This window comes from Lycorma delicatula, chromosome 1 (assembly GCF_047948215.1).
Source record: "Lycorma delicatula isolate Av1 chromosome 1, ASM4794821v1, whole genome shotgun sequence".
Classification (NCBI taxonomy): domain Eukaryota; kingdom Metazoa; phylum Arthropoda; class Insecta; order Hemiptera; family Fulgoridae; genus Lycorma; species Lycorma delicatula.
The window spans coordinates 375,060,382-375,078,319 of NC_134455.1; the positions used below are offsets into that span (position 1 = coordinate 375,060,382).

The 17,938-nt window shown below is 30.6% G+C and overlaps 1 protein-coding gene and 1 long non-coding RNA gene across 2 annotated transcripts in view; one reads left to right on the forward strand and one right to left on the reverse strand.

The window, feature by feature from the left end:
- Positions 1-9,383: 9,383 nt before the first annotated feature.
- Positions 9,384-17,938, reverse strand: part of LOC142318448 (uncharacterized) — a 35,613-nt gene continuing 27,058 nt past the window's right edge. Inside the window, exon 3 of the long non-coding RNA XR_012754913.1 lies at positions 9,384-10,002. This is a non-coding gene — a long non-coding RNA (uncharacterized LOC142318448). The remainder of the gene's footprint in view (positions 10,003-17,938) is intronic.
- LOC142318447 (peroxidase-like) overlaps positions 11,954-17,938 on the forward strand; it is a 162,913-nt gene continuing 156,928 nt past the window's right edge. Inside the window, exon 1 of the mRNA XM_075355032.1 lies at positions 11,954-12,113. Within this exon, the coding sequence (XP_075211147.1) occupies positions 12,103-12,113 (11 nt within the window). The 5' untranslated portion in view covers positions 11,954-12,102. The remainder of the gene's footprint in view (positions 12,114-17,938) is intronic.

Sequence of the window (17,938 nt, forward strand, 5' to 3'; positions counted from 1 at the left end):
ACAGATTAGGCTCATTTTCAGTATTTTTAAATGACCAATTGTAGAAAACAAAATTCTATCAGCTTTTCCCTTACTGTATAGCCTATTTTTTACAATACTTATGAAAGGATTTCGTCTTTAGAAATACGTTGTGACAAGCATAAGAGACTCTATTATCTATTTCTTAGAATAAGATTAATTTTACATAACAGTTAAAGTAAAGAAAACAAAAAGTAACCTATTGAAAATTAATTATCGTATGGAATAAGCTAATTAGTTAAAATTGAGAGATAATATAATAACCCTACAGTGTTCGTCCTACCAAGTTCCTGAATCAGGATACCGCCACTTTTATAATGTAGCTGTGTACCGTACTTAAAACATATTGTAACGTATTAATAGGCTGCCGGAAGCTGTACAGTAGCTCAGTAGGTACTACTACATTTGATTGTAGTCAAGCCTTCAACCAATCATTGAGATAAATCTCATCACTGTGAAGATATATATAATTATTAATAAATAAATCGCAGATATTATTACATTTTTATTCCTGAATCTCTTTCGAAAATCGTTGTGCACGTATAAGATAAATATCGACGGACTTGGTGTATAACTGAATATTATTACTACTATCCGATCTACTACATTATGTCATTCACGTAATGTGACAACAGACAACGCGACTAACGAAATTCGCTAAATACGAGGGTTATTTTTCCACTCGCTCAACGAGATCATCGGTTGACACTTGCTTCCTTCCCTGACCGCCTGCATCATGATCATCTGTTCGTCCTGCTTTAAAGTTCCTGCACCATTGTCGCACTTTTCCGTCACTCATTGAGGTTTAACCGTACACATTACTTATTCGTCGATGAATTTAAGCTGCATTACACCGCTCAGCTTGAAGAAATCGAATTACCGCACGCTCTTCACACTTGGCGGAAGATGCTATTGTTGTAGACATGTTTACGTGTTAGCTGTGTGTTCAGAACTAAACGTAGTGACGCGGCGTGATTGAAGACCATACTAGAGACGCTGCGCATCACACATCGTACTTCACAATTGGCCGGAGATGCTATTGTTGTAGTTATTTTTTACGTGCTAGCTGCGTGTTCAGAACTAAACGATGTGATTGCCGCGTCACTTCGTTGCCGATGATCAAATCATCGGTCGCGAAATAAAAACCCGTGCAAAAATCGGATGAACCTTTGCGCATATGTGTTGCGCAGCGTCTCTAGTATGGCCTTCAATCACGCCGCGTCACTTCGTTTAATTCTGAACACGCAGCTACCACGTAAACATGTCTACAACAATAGTATCTCTCGCCAAGTGTGAAGTGCGATTTCTTCAAGCTGGGGGGATGTAATGCAGCTGAAATTCATCGACGAATAAGTAATGAGTACGGTGAAACTTCAATGAGTGACAGCAAAGTGCGACAATGGTGCAGCAACTTTAAAGCAGAAGGTGCAGATATTCATGATGCAGGTGGTCAGGGAAGCAAGCGAGTGTCAACCGATGATCTCGTAGAGCGAATGGATGAGGCAATTAGAGAAAATCGTCGGGTCACAATTCCTGTGTTGAGTGTTTCGTTTCCTGAAATTTCAAGGTCAGCTCTCTACACCATTGTGAGTGAGAGACTTCAGTACCGCAAACTGTGTGCGAGATGGGTTCCCAAAATGCTGTCCGACCATCACAAAACAATGAGAATGGATGCCTCCCTAACGTTTCTCCAGCGCTACCACAATGAAGGAGAAGATATTTTTAACAAAATTGTCTCAGGGGACGAGACATGGGTCCATTACGAAACTGAAGATACAAAAGAACAATCCAAACAGTGGATGCGTTCTCATTCTCCCAGTAAACCAAAGAAGTTCAAGCGAACCTTCTCCAACAGAAAGTGTATAGCTACTGTGTTCTGGGACCGGAATGGAGTTCTCTTGGTGGAATTCATGAAACCTGGTACGACCGACCATCACTGCAGCCTCATATTGCGTGACTCTTCAACTTCTACGAAGGGCAAATCAGAATAAGCGGAGAGGAATGTTGTCATCAGGCATTTTCTTTCTCCATGACAATGCTCGGCCGCACACTGCAGCTGTAACAAAGAAGCTGCAGCGTTTTCGTTGGGAAATGTTTGATCACCCACCATACAGCACGGACTTGGCTCCATCCGACTTTCACATCTATGCTCACATGAAACGCTGGCTAGGAGGAAAACATTTTGGCACAGACATCGAGCTGCAGATCAGCGTAGAAACATGACTGAAAACACCGGCGGCTTCGTTCTATGACGAGGGTATTGGAAAGTTGGTATCACGCTACGACAAATGTCTAAATCGGAGTGGCGACTATGTAGAGAAATAGCGTAACTATATAAGTACTTGTTACAAATAAAAAATTGTTTATTTTCACTGTGGTTTTAATTTCGTGACCGATCGCGGATCTTGAAAAAAATAACCCTCGTATATTTATAAACTGCAGGTCTGCTATTATGAAACTGGTGTAAAACTTTAATCGAAAATTTGAATTTAAACTTACAGTAAAACTATCACATTTGATGCTTATTTATTTTTTTTAATGAGTATTTCTAATTCATTATTCCAATTCATTATTATCTACATTTTTTTTGTAACATATTAAGCATTTTATTTTTAAAGCAATGTATTGTATGATAATTATTCGCATAAGGATACGATGTACATTAAAATAAGATGTTCTCTTTTAATATTTATTAATAAAATTAAATGATTTAAAATTAATTCGTACTGCGTGTTCAATTGAATAAGATTATTTCAATTATTGATTTAATAAAAGATAAGGATTTTTTTTTAATAGTGTTACTCTAACAATGGTTACTATGTGTATATTATTCGCTAAGTGATTGAAATAACCGTAACTAGCGACAATGTAATTTAGTCTACAATATCGTTCTTTGTGTAGAGTGGCTTTGAGGCTTTACAATAGAAGATGTAACCGTACATCTTCCTTTCACGATCAAGTCCACGGGTAACTTTTATTATTCCATCAAACTATACAAATGATTACAATCAATTCCTCATTCAAATATTATGAATAACAAGAAAACGATGTACTTTTGTTAAATTTTTATCTCGGTTTTCTTTTTAGATGACTTTAACTGAAATGAATATAAAAAAAAATTTGTAATTTTATTACACTGACGGTAGTTTTCATTAGAGCTAGTTAATTATTATTAAAGATCTACATATGGAGTTCAATCCGGGTAATTGTAAAAAGATAATTAAAGCAAAATCAATATTTCAATTATATAATCTTCCTCAAGAAAACATGTTTTTAACATAACTTGATTACTACATGTTTATTATTAACATAACATGTTTGTTATTTTAATTTTAGTTGTACGGAAATAGCAGTAGCGAATCAATAGTCAATCCCGTTGAAGGAATTTGGTTACATGACTCAGCCGACACTTGGAAGTTCCCTTTTCGCTCAGGGTGTTATCAACTTAATTATTTTTTACACTATAAATAATTATTATTTATTTTATTTAATTATTCGAATATTTCAAAGGTTGATAGTACATCAGCTGTAAATGGTTTTTATCCGTTATAGTGTTTCATTGATAATGGTTTTGAACGATAAAGAAAAGAACTAAACATTTCAAGTTTACTTCCCATCTACTTATTTAAACTGGTTTAACGATGAAAATTTAAGGCATACAAAGTTTTATTATATGGATCTAGTTTATTTCGTTTTGAAAGAAGATGGAAAGACAAACAACGTTTAGTTGAGAGTATAATTATTTTTAAAGTGAAAAAACAACTAGAAAAAGGTTGAGTGTTTACGAGTGTTGGAGAGAGATTTCAATCGTTAAAAAAAAAAATCTCAACGTGCCATGGTTGCTACCTCCTGGGTGATGTTGAGACGTAACCATAAGATAAATAGCTAATGTTCTCCTTCAGAAATTGTAGGCTTTCTATGTTTTATAGAAATTATCCGTCTTCAGTGTTTCTAGGCTTTATGTAGGATATTACACCTTCATATAAGGTAAATAGCTATATACATATTCAGTACTTCTAGGGTTTCTACACTTAATATTATTAAATTGGGTCAGGCACTTTGCGCACGTAAAACTGGCAGTTATTATGAGAAGTTAGGCCGTGTTCTTAAGCTGTTTTTTGTCACTTGTCAAAAAACGTACTTTTAACATCCTCGCTACTCCGTTGACGCACACACGCGAAGGCGCGCGCAAGCACCGCCTCCTGGTGTGAAAAAATGCCTGCAATTGTAGCGGCTTCAACGACCTGGATCATCGTCTAGTTACGTCTATATTTTATTTACACACAAAATAAATAGCTATTGTTCGCCTTCAGTGTTTCTAGGCTTTCTATAATTTTATTATTAATATTATTTTTAGTCTCTCTCTCTCTCTCTCTCTCACACACACACACACACACACACACACACACACCAAATGGCTATTAACCGCTTTCAGTAATTGTAGGCTTTCTGTTTTGTTTTTTTTTGTAGATTATTATTTTCACTACTTATATAGAACAAATTTCGCGCTGAGGATTTAGGGTGATGGCATCCTCAAGCGGGCTACAACGGTAGTAAACCGGGCGCCTAGTTTAATCCTGGTCGGACCTATTATTTTTTTATACTTTAAAAATTTATAATTATTTCCTTTTTTTAATTTAATATTCGTTTTCAGTGTTTCTAGGCTTTCTACATTTTTATAAATTAATAATAAATTAATAAATACACACACAAAGAGAGAGAGTGAGAGAGAGAGAGAGAAAAAGAGAGAAAAAACATAAAATATAACCTTTATTTTTTAATTATTTTAATTTTATTAATATAAAATTATTAAATATTAATTATAGCAAGCGGGTGTAGCTTTAATGAAATTAATATTATTATATTTTATTTTCTCACACACACCCCCCACACACACCCACACACACACACACACACACACACACACACACACACACACACACACACACACACACACACCCCACCCACACCCACACCCACACACACACACACACACACACACACACACACACACACACACACACACACAGAGAGACACTTAAATTAATTTAAATATTTATCATTTTATTTATATATAATATTTATTCGTTCATTAACTCGTAATTCGTTAATTCTAACTAAAGCGTATATACCCTATTTAATTCGCGCTAGTGTGGCGGTATCTACCAGCAGCGGTCGGAACTAACAAAACTAATGTAATTTCACAACTTAAATAGAACCGATCTTGTCCGATCTGTCGGCGGACTGGAGTAGCCGCGAGACTTTACGCAGCAGGTACCACTCAACAGGACGATCGAGTTCGAGACCAAGCCAGACCGATTAACTTTTTTACAGTTTAAATATTACTCAGTCATTTAATTCTACCGCTCTCCTGTGATGTCACATCCTAACAGACGATTGCAACAGCTGATGTATACTACCAACCTTTGAAATATTCGAATAATTAAATAAAGTAAATAATTAATGTTTAAAGTATAACAAATAATTAGGTTGGTAACATCTTGAGGGAAAAGGGAACTTCCAATATAGCGGCTAAGTCATGTAACCAAAACTCCTGCAACGGGATTGACTATTTAGTCACTATAGCTATTTCAGTACTACTAATTTCTTCTGTATGTTTTCGTTTTATCCATTGCAACGCTAATTCGGTGGGAAAAATATAAATTTATTTCTTTCTGTTCGCTTGAACATATCTATTTCAACCATTCTAAGATTAACAAAAAGAAACTGTAAGCTTCCGATAGGGATCAAAAAAAAAAAAATTAATAAAAGAATACTTTCTTTTTTAATATAAACACAAGTTTTATTCTATATGGTTTAAATACCGTGTCCGATTTTACGCTATTCTGTATTCCATAATTTTATAGGTGTTTTTTTTTTGACTGGTTTGATGCAGCTCTCCAAGATTCCCTATCTAGTGCTAGTCTTTTCATTTCTGTGTACCTCCTACATCCTACATCCCTAAAAATTTTATAGGTGTAGTAGAAGATATTAATTATTTCTATGGGTAAAAAACTATTCCTGATTTAACCTTCATTTTTAACTCCTCTGTAGTAAAAATTTAGGTTCCTGTGTATATATGTTTTCGTGAATACACACACACTCACTCACGCACGCAAGTATGAGGAAAATTGGCCACTTTTCCCATATCATCATCTAAATGGTTTAATCTACAATAATGAATTCCGATTTAAATTCTGTAAAAAAAAGCAATCATTGTCGTGTAAGCAAATCTTTAATTTGCTTACACGACATTTGCTTAATTTTTTAATGTGTTATATTTTTACAATATTATAAAAATTGCAACGTGGAGTGATACTGAGAAGAAGCTATATATCAAAAAGAGTTTAATGAATCAACAAATCAACAAATTTTACTCTTAAGAGTAAAACGATTTTAATAAACTTAAGGTTGGAAGTATTTTATCATTAAATATTTCAAAAGAAAAATTACAAACAGAAGTTTTACAGAGTACGGAGTTATGCAGAAGGAAAACTGCATGAAGATGTCGAGGATAAAGTTAAGGAAGGTTATCTGGGCTTTCTTTTTAGATATCTTTTACTGAATTAAATACAAACAACTTTTAAATTTTATTCAACCGATAGTCAGACAGTAATTTTTAAAGATTTGTTTATGGAGGTCGACCCTGGTGACTAGAATGTTATTCAAGCAACAACAGATTATTAATTAACATTTTTTTCGAAATCTTAAAATTTTATTTCATTTTTTATTTTTTTTGTATTCAGTCATTTGACTGGTTTGATGCAGCTCTCCAAGATTCCCTATCTAGTGCTAGTCGTTTCATTTCAGTATACCCTCTACATCCTACATCCCTAACAATTTGTTTTACATATTCCAAACGTGGCCTGCCTACACAATTTTTCCCTTCTACCTGTCCTTCCAATATTAAAGCGACTATTCCAGGATGCCTTAGTATGTGGCCTATAAGTCTGTCTCTTCTTTTAACTATATTTTTCCAAATGCTTCTTTCTTCATCTATTTGCCGTAATACCTCTTCATTTGTCACTTTATCCACCCATCTGATTTTTAACATTCTCCTATAGCACCGCATTTCAAAAGATTCTAATCTTTTCTTCTCAGATACTCCGATCGTCCAAGTTTCACTTCCATATAAAGCGACACTCCAAACATACACTTTCAACAATCTTTTCCTGACATTTAAATTAATTTTTGATGTAAACAAATTATATTTCTTACTGAAGGCTCGTTTAGCTTGTGCTATTCGGCATTTTATATCGCTCCTGCTTTGTCCATCTTTAGTAATTCTACTTCCCAAATAACAAAATTCTTCTACCTCCATAATCTTTTCTCCTCCTATTTTCACGTTCAGTGGTCCATCTTTGTTATTTTCATTACTAAATTTCATTACTTTTGTTTTATTCTTGTTTATTTTCATGCGATAGTTCTTGCGTAGGACTTCATCTATGTCGTTCATTGTTTCTTCTAAATCCTCTTTACTCTCGGCTAGAATTACTACATCATCAGCAAATCGTAGCATCTTTATCTTTTCACCTTGTACTGTTACTCCGAATCTAAATTGTTCTTTAACATCATTAACTGCTAGTTCCATGTAAAGATTAAAAAGTAACGGAGATAGGGAACATCCTTGTCGGACTCCCTTTCTTATTACGGTTTCTTTCTTATGTTATTATTTATCATATTATTAAATATCATGTTATTAGATAACATATTTTTTTTATTTTTTCAGTATGTTTCTTTTTCAATCCACCGCAACACTAATTTGGTGGGTAAAATGCAAATTTCCCACCAAAAGTATCCGATGATATGTTTAGATTTTCAATTATCGTAAAGTTACTTCCCGATAAACTCATACCCGTTTTTAAAGTAAAAATTCTGAATAAAAAATATTACTTAAAGTTATTGCTTAAAATGCTTAACTCCTTCGGTATTATTTTATCAGTATTCAGAATATTTCTTTCATTAATATAAATTTAAAAAGAAGTAAATAAAAATCTATTAACAAGGAGAGAGAATTTGTTTTTCAAAAAAAAATTTTTTTTAATGACAGCCATCGTTTTGGGTATTTTTTAAAAAATACCCAAAACGATGGGTATTTTTTAAAATAAAGGTGGTGAAGAATTAAATTACCACACTGTAATTAACTACAGTAATTATTTATACTGCAATTAAATTACTTATCATGAGGTAACAAGTGTAGAGAAGTAATGTGGTTCACACAGATCCTTTTAACGCATCAAGAATACAACATGTTATCGGTAAGACAGCAAACATTTATTCTCAGTCGTCAGGTTCGTGTAATTAATTTACTTGAATTCACTTTAAGTGACTTACTACAAAAACAAATATCTGTACGACAGCAATAAATAAACTCATCTACTTCGCTCATTTTGCACAATTTCACGCAAGTACCAACAACCTAGAAAAATTATTTTTCAGTAGAAAACTCTAGTTCCCATTATTTGTAATCTTATACACATACACCGATCGAAATAACTCATTTAGAGGGGAAAAATTTGTTACCTCGACTTTTATAAGTGAAAATGGTAAAGGGGCTTATAATAAAAGTAAAAAAAATAAATGCATGAGCAAGGGTGGTGGAGGGTTGATTTGGGGGGTTTGAAACGGATGAAAAATGATATTATTGCGATTTCCGGCGAAAGTTGACGTCAAAAAATTTTTAGGTTATTTAAGACCCAGAAAGGTATACTTCCACCAAGTTTCGTCAAAATTAAATTATTTCTGCGGAAATAAAAAACAAAACAAATAAAAAATTTTTCGCATTTTTCTCGAAAATTTTGAAGTTATGTTAAAAAGTAACTTACAAAAATTGTAGATTTTTGCATGATCTACAACCTTTATATTGGAAAATTTTTTTTCAACCCCCCCGAATCTCCCAAATTACCCCTCCCACCATTCTTCATGCATTTATAATTATTACGTTTATTACAAGCCCCTTTACCACTTATAAAAGTCCAGGTATTATTTTTTTTTCCAAGTGTAATTTGGTTAGACTAATAAGGTTTTTCATGAAAAAAAAATTCTTTTGTAATATTTTTATAAAGATTTTCTGTAAATTACTCTTAAAATAATAAACGATTTTTTAAAGATGAAGTAGACAGAATTAAGATTTCTGTATAGACCTAGATAATTGGTAATTTTGTTTTTATAGCCTATATGAATTAATTAAACGTTACAATAAAGATAAAACAACTCTATTTTAATTGGAAAAATTAAACAAAACCTTATTGGTTAACATAGGAATTCATTTTTTTATATTTTCTACGTAAAAATATCTTCAAACTATATAAAGAGCTTCGTTGACAAATTTTAATAACGAGCAAAGAATTTTGATAATAGCATTTTATTTACGTTAGCGTGACTCACAAATATTACTCATTACTGTACTAGATTAAATGTACATCATTTAATGAATTATTAAAATTTATTGATTGTGCACTACATTCTCGTGGACTGCATATGTTATGCGGCGTTGCGTTCGTTGTAAGTTTAATCTACCTAGAAACATCCGTGATATCTTGTACAATAATAACGAAATTTTGTACCGGATGTTTCTGTTTTTGCATAGTACCAGGTTACTGCAAAAAATTTGATATTATCATATATATTTTTATACTAGAAGAGTTTTTGATAATTTTTAACCTTTACTTTCAATTTTGATTTTTTTGGTTCTACGTCTTTAATTTTATTATCCGAGAAGGGAGCCTTTTGCACAACCTATCGGAATTAGGTAAGTTTTATATAGTTTTTTTTATTCTATTATTTGAACTTTTATATTTTAAAGACTTCGTCTGCGATATTAGTTTTGAGTTTTATTTCACTTTTTTGACTTTTGTTTTAATAAATTTTTATTATATGATTAATATTAATTTTACACCTTATAAGTTTTATTATTTTGGAGCTATTTTACTCTTTTATTAATAAAATTCTGTGCGATGATGACACGCTCAGGCGTTTTTCGCCCTGAAACAAAAAAAAAAAAAAAATTGAAATTTATTGTACGTGGTTAACTGTAGCATCCATAAAAATAGGAGGTTCACCTTCTATTGTTATGGCGCGAGTGGTAGCGTCTCGGCCTTTCACCCGGAGGTCCCGGGTTCGAATCCCGGTCAGGCATGGCATTTTTCACACACGCTACAAATCATTCATATCATCCTTTGTACAGTAATACTTAACTGCGGCCCCGGAGGTTAAACAAAAAAAAAAAAAAAAAAAAAACAATAGGAGGTGAATTCACTTGCGACGCTAGTCAATCCCAAAAACAGTATAACCATTCTAAGAAATAAAAAGACTCATGCCGAGCTTATTATAAGAAAGCTAAGAGGAAAACGGTTTTTCATTTTGTTCATTCAAACAAGGCAAACCGAAACTGTACTTTAAGTGGAAACATTAAGGAGAGTAACATTTATATTGTAATCTTAATCTTGTATTAGCATAAGTGTATGTCTTGGAGAAAAGATGCTTCGCGACTAATGCGAATTAGTCGAATGTACTAATGCGTATCAGCACGAAGGCCCTGAATTCTTCTCTAAGGATACCTTTAATACTTCAGGACAGGAGGTATAATGAATTATTCTAAGAGAAAAAACATCTGAATATTACTAGTAAGTAATACTTCATATGTGTTACAAGAATAACTCCACATGAAAAACTAAGACAGATATTGCAGCAAATTATGGTTTCAAAGGGGGTAGCAACGGCAAAAAATTGACGTTAAATCAGAATAGACTAATGTCAAATTTTTTTTAAATTTAATCTCCGGGACCACCGTTAAGTATTAGTTCAGAGGATGAGATGAATGATTTGTAGCGTGCGTGAAAATGCCATGCCTGACCGGGATTCGAATCCGGGACCTCCAGATGAAAGGCCGAGACGCTACCACTTGCGCCATGGAGGCCGGCAATGTTAAATATTTTAAATAATTTAAACTTCATGATTAAAAATAAAGAAAAAAAAGTTCTCGTACGCAATTAATATAAATTAGTATACCGAGTTGAAGTTTAGAATTCAAAGAAACAAAACTCTAGAGTACTGTAGCTAAGAAATTACATTTTTATTGTAATTAAATAAATTATTATAATTAAATTAACAAAAAAGGATAGACTATCCTTAAAAGTAACATTAACTGCTTTACTTTGATGTTTTTTTACTATAATTTTTAACCGTTTTAATGGATAGATGGTGTTGCAACAGTCTCTTCAGTTCATTACAGTAATAAAAACATTTTTTAACTTAAACATTTTTAAGTAACCACCTACAGCGATCGTCCTAATGTAAATGTTTCAAATTTTACCCGATTCGTACATTATACTATTCTTTTCAGCTTTATTTTTTTTTAGTTTTACTCATCAGAGTGAACAAAAATCAGAATTACCTATTTATCCGCGTTATTAAAAGATTACTAACAAACCATAATAATTCAGAATGTAAGAAAAAATATACTGCTGTACTTGCTTTCTTCCTTCATCCGATATTTTCATCAAACGTTTCTTTTAAATAGAAAAAAGGAATCTATAGAGAAATCGAGCGCAAGAAATTTTCATTAAAATATCTAAGATTGTAATTTAATTAAAGTCAGCGTATAATTTTAAATTTTGTTTTAGTATACCTCTTGTTTATTTATTAATTTCTTCTCGGTGGAAAAAATTATCGTTTTCCGTAATTAAACGCCCGTGCCGTCGTAGTCAGACGGTGGTAGGTATCGATAGATGAGATGCGTGAAAGCGTTGATACTCCCCTCCGACTTACCCCCCCACATCAGAAGACGAGGGTAGACCAATGCGCGACGAATCCCTCCCTCACTCAAATCCAGGTTAACCGTTCGATGTTCGTCATTGCCATAAGAGAAAGGAAAGCGGGTTTGTTACTCAACTTTGTCAGAAAATACATACTCCTCATCTATGTACCGGTAGTCTTAGTCTAGTCAGTCAGTACTTACTATACGGCAGCGACAGTGGCACACAACATCCACGCGATCTGAACTGTGACCTGAGTGACAAGTTTGTTGTACAACTCGAGTTCGGTGACTTCAACGGTGGATTACTTACGAAGATTTGAATCATTATGTTTCTAAGGTAGACTTCTATCAGCTATTATGTGATTTAATTATACATTGTAATATTTTGTTATCTTCGGATCATTTTTAAATTATTGAATAAATTAGGCAAGTCCAAAATAGGAAAATTAACTTAGGGTACCTAGAATCTTTGCTTGTTGAAAGTCTGATGTTAAAATAAATTTCTTAAACTTTTTAAATCTTAACTTAAGATCATGAATGTATCTTCTACATTACTATAAAAGCGTCTTAATTTCAATTTCATTAGTTCTACTCTGAACTCTGAATGCTTTTATAAGCTTTAGTATATCAAAAAAGTATCGTGATATTTTTTAGTCGCTCTAAAATTATTTACTCAACTGGTAGTAATAAAAATTTAAGTAAAAAATATGTTTTATAATAATTATTCGTGTAATAACAAAATAATTAATAGTCTTTTAGCCTCATACATAAAAATACTTCTTCTCTCATAATGAATCTCATTTTTTTGGAATTTAATTCGTTTCATAAACTTTTCATTCAAAAAATTTAAATAAAACTTCCAAGTTATAAACTGTAAATTAATCAAATATTTCTATAAAAATAGAATTGTTTCAGCTTTTAATTGCTTTAATCCGAAACGTAACTTTAAGCCTAGTGTATTTTAAGAAAATACATTTTTTTAAACATTTTAATAAAAAAATATAAAATTAAAATGGAACCTCTGAGTATTTATTATTACAATTGACAGGTGGATTTTATGCGATGGTTTGCTTTAATTTAATCAGGACATTGTCTACTGGTCGAAGATTTGATAAAATCTTTTTTTTTGTCTTCAGTCATTTGACTGGTTTGATGCAGTTCTCCAAGATTCCCTATCTAGTGCTAGTCGTTTCATTTCGGTATACCCCCTACATCCTACATCCTTTTTTTTTTCATAAATAAAATTTTATGATAGATATTATTCGGCATCAAAAATTTTATAAGAAACAAATAAATTTATTTATCAGAATTAAGTACAATAAAAATGTAAACAGTATAGCCAATCAGTTGTAGGATACTTCCTAGTTCTTATATAGTTATCTTCTAGTTGGATATACGTAAGGCGTAGGAGTGCTTTCTCCAATTTTACACACTAAAATTCTTAGCTTAGCTAAGATCTATGGAGACAGATAGGGCCTAAAAAAGATTCTTATATCACTTTTGTAGGTAATAAGTAGCATCGGATTGAAGAATTTTATTATTGCAAATTCATGGAAGTGATCTAAAATTAAAAAAAATATCTTTACATAGATATAAACTTTTTGAATTGAAGTTTTGTTTTTGCTATTAAACATACATAATTTTGTACCATTTAAAACTATATTTGTGTACATAATTTTTTTTTTTAAATGTACAATTAATCCCCACGGACAAAAATGTTATCATAAAATTATAATAAGAATATATATTCTGCTAGCACATATATAATTTCAAATCATATTTAGTTAATCGATATTTCTTGAATTTGACACTAAGTTTTATTTCAATAATTTTTATTATTATTATTATTGTACAGCTGTTTGTTTTTTCTTTGTTTTGAGCCAACCTTTGCAACCAAATAACTTTTAAACCTATTTCAAGGAAACACATCGGTTTTTTTTTTACCCAATCTAAATAAACAATATACGTATAATTTTAAATTGTCGCTAAATATTATGCTCCTCTCTTGATGAAAAAGTTTATACGTTCTTTTTATTATTAATTATTCTGCAAAATTTCAAATTATTTGCACAATTAAAAAAAAAAAAATGTTAAAATCTAACAATAAAAAATAAAAGAGTAAAAATTTAAGCGTGAAAAATTTTCAATAATATTTGTCTAAAATTGTTACTGAAATTTTGAGCAGGGATTTACTCCTAATACTGGAAAATTATTATTTCTAATCATTATGTAAGAAGCATAAATAGAGCCAAGCCCATCATAAGCGATAAGAATAAAAGCATTCATACTCTCAGCACGTAAATGTCCACAATGATATTCACGTACTTTCTGTTCCCATGAGTTTGATAAATTCTTTATGTACGTGTGATGATAGGTTCACGATATACTTAACTGATATTTCAAGAGTTTGTTCTTTTAAAGAATTATCTCTTCTATTACCTAGAAATTTATTTAAAAATGGACTTTTAGTCAAAGAAAAGAATTCACAAGAACAAAATTACAACTGTAGGATAAGACAATAGCTAAGAGATAACTTTTAAAAAATGGGTACATCTTTCTCCGTCGTTTTCATTTTCTACCTCTATCTCTTGAAAACTTATTATTTTTGCTAAAATTTAGATTTTATAACGCAAGAGTTACTAAAAATTAAACTGCGATTCGATTTTGAATTATATAATAAATCTTTGCAAATCCGGTGAGAACTAATAGTTTTCATTTTACATCTATTTAATTTTATTTATTTATTTCTATTTTTTTACAGAAAAAGATTTACTAATATTATCTTAAATAATACAGTAATTGCAAATCTCTAGAAATTAACCGTTTCCCGTGTTAAATGAAAGTTAATTTTTTTTTTTTAAAGTTATGTAGATTTCATCAATAAATTAATTTTAAAAAACCTTTAACAACAAATAAAAGTGTTGAAAAAAATGTACGACAAAATGTTACTAGTTCTGTAGGGTAAAAAAACTAAATTCTGGAATTTCTTTATTAAGCCACGTTCACATTATACTTGTACACATTTATACTATGTCCGTATTATTATTGAACAAGATAATACGGAAAAAGTTCAAGATATTTTAAAAAATTTATTTATACAAGCCTTGTAATATATGTGTATTAATTCGCTAGACTCACTTAATTTGTAAAATCGGGATTTAACATGCTGTATTTATTTTTAAGAGAGTTGAGTATATTGCTTTTTATACTCTATTTTTTTTTTCTCAGTAATAAAATGTTACCCTCTTTAGTATACTTATTCAAACGAGTAGAAAGTTATGAAATTATTTTAAAAAAATTAATTTCTAATCAGTTTATACGCTTCACTATTCTCTTCGTTACGTGTGATTGCTTTTTATTGAAAATTCATGGAATTTACATTAGCATTTACAATATATAGCCGGATAGCGATGAACACTAGGATACATGAACGTAAAAAGTTATGTAATTATTTATTTTCATAATACAAACAAGTAAAAAGTACAGACTACTTCGAGTTTAAGTGATATTAAAACTCTAGGATGACAAATAAGTTACATTATTATACTTCACCTCAATCAGCTTAATTGAAAATGTTCATCTATCCGACGATTCTCATAGCGTTTCGTATATCTAATACATTAAAATAATTATAAATTAGCACCCTAAATATACCATGAAATTAAATAATAATTATTTCAAATGTAATTTAATTATTTAATCAAGATATTACGCAAAATATTAGTAACGACAAACTAATATTACTATGCATTACATAATACAGATACACAAGTAATAATATTGTAAAATCTCTTATATAATCTAAAAAAAATATCTACTCGTATATACACTATACCTACCATAATAATGATTCGTAACAAACTTCTTAATAAATTATCCCAATACAAAACACTGTCACATTCGCGCGCGCGCACGCGCGAGTGTGTGACAGTGTTTAATTACAGCAGGCGGGTGTAGCTGTAATGAAATTAATATTATATTTCATTTTCACTCTCACACACATGCACACACACACACCGTAAAATTGTCTGTGCACAAATAATTATTGAACTAGAGAGGTCGTATTTATTCGTAGTTATTTTTTTATTTAATTCCAAAATGGACCTGTAACTTTATGTTATTTTTGAAATTACTACTACATTACTAAAAGTTGTTTTCAGTCTTCTTCCAGATAATCTTTTACTACTGTAGGGATTTAAAACCTTTTACATTCAACAATCTTTTTAATTCTCTTTCCAATAAAAATACTATTCTTCTCTCCTTCATTACCAGAAAAAGAAATATATATTTCTTGGTTTTCTGTTTTTTTTATTATTACTTTTAACTCATTTTATTACTTTTTTTTTAATCTTTGTGTTTTTTTTTCTCTACTACTGTTGTTTATTTAGAAGAAAAGCTCTTACGATCGAATCTGAACGATAACTACCCTTGCTTCTTATTTTTAATTTATAACAGTATTGTATGCTTTAATAGTTTTTCATCTATCGATACGATTAAGATCTACACGTAAAAAACATTTTATAAAAATTTACACTACAAACCTTTTACGTAGTTCTTTCCCCGATAAAGTATAGCCGACTACAGCTGAATTTATTATTGTTAAACGTATCACTTTTTGACGATATTTAACAAGGATTCGCTGTTGAACTGTACAAGAATTTATTTTTTCAAATATTTACGGTATATTTTCTTCATGAAACTTACAGTCCTCTAAAAGTAAATGAAAAAATATTGATACTTCACATATTGTCGATCTCATTATCTAACATCCTTCTACCGAAAGGATGCGGTTCGAATTTTGATCAGACATTTTTTTTATATGCTACAAACTTTCGTTCTCTACTCCCACGCACAAGCTTTAAACTTTTGCGGTAAATTAATCATCGATCAAAAAAATTTGATGTGGACACTACATGACTTCCTTGTACGCCTATTGAAATAATCTCAATATTTCAGTACTCAGTATCATTATATTTCTTTACATAATTAAAAAAATCTGATATGGACAACATATGACTTCCTTGTACGTCTATTAAAGTACATATACACATTTTTTTAAAATGAAAAGAACATAAAATTTCATTCATTAATGAAATACAATTTTATTTTACTTCTGATATTTTTTTTAATTGTTTTTATTGAATTATTATTTATCGTAATTTTTTTTACAATAATAGGTTAATAAATCAATATATTTAAATTTAAAAAAAAAAAAAAGCTAAAGAAAGGAGATGAAGTCTCATTTGAACCGATGTGCCTTTCCTTTAAGATTCAAATATTTCATTAATTGCAATTTTATTTGGCTATAACTCTGGAACTAATGAAAATAAGTACCATTTATGATATATCGTTGAAAAGCTCTCAATGAGGGCTTATTACTGCTGTTAACAAAAACTACAAAATCCAGATTTGTTTGGATTTTGGATTTTTTGCACTTTTGGTTCAGTCAAATCCAATTAAAAGGGGAGATGCACAACTAGATGTAACAACAGTCCTAAATACAAATATTTCAACATTCTACGGCTAATGGTTTTTGACTTATACGAGACACAAACGTCACGCCGAAACTAGTCAAAATGGATTCAAGGACGGTTAAAATGGATATTTCCATGAAATCTGTAAACTGAAATTTTTTGTGATCACAATATTTCCTTTACTTCGTACAAGGAAGTAAAAAGAATGTTTTAGACGGTAAAGATTTTCTTTTACATGTGTATAACGATAGCGTAACTCGTGATTCACCGGTAAGTAATACGTATATATTGATTTTATTTTTTATCAAAATATTTTTTCCACTCTCAACATCTTTTTAAAACTCTCTGCTTTAGAATATTTTTAATACAAATTAGATTACATGATATAAAATAGTAATTCTATAACGTAGTATAGAATTAGCTAAAAAAAAACTTTCTGCTAGTTCAAGTATTTAAATAAATAGATAATTAAATATTTTATTCATTTGCTGAAATCAAAAGTGAAAAAATATTTTTCTTTGTCAAAAATGATTGATTAGTTCAATTAAAAAAAATAGAAGTTACCATTTTAAATTTAAAATCAAACGATAGTTATTACAGCAAGAAAGTGAATGTTAAAAAAACAAACAAGAAAACAATGAATATACTATTTTAAAAAGAGAGAGATAGTTTATTTAATTAAATTTTT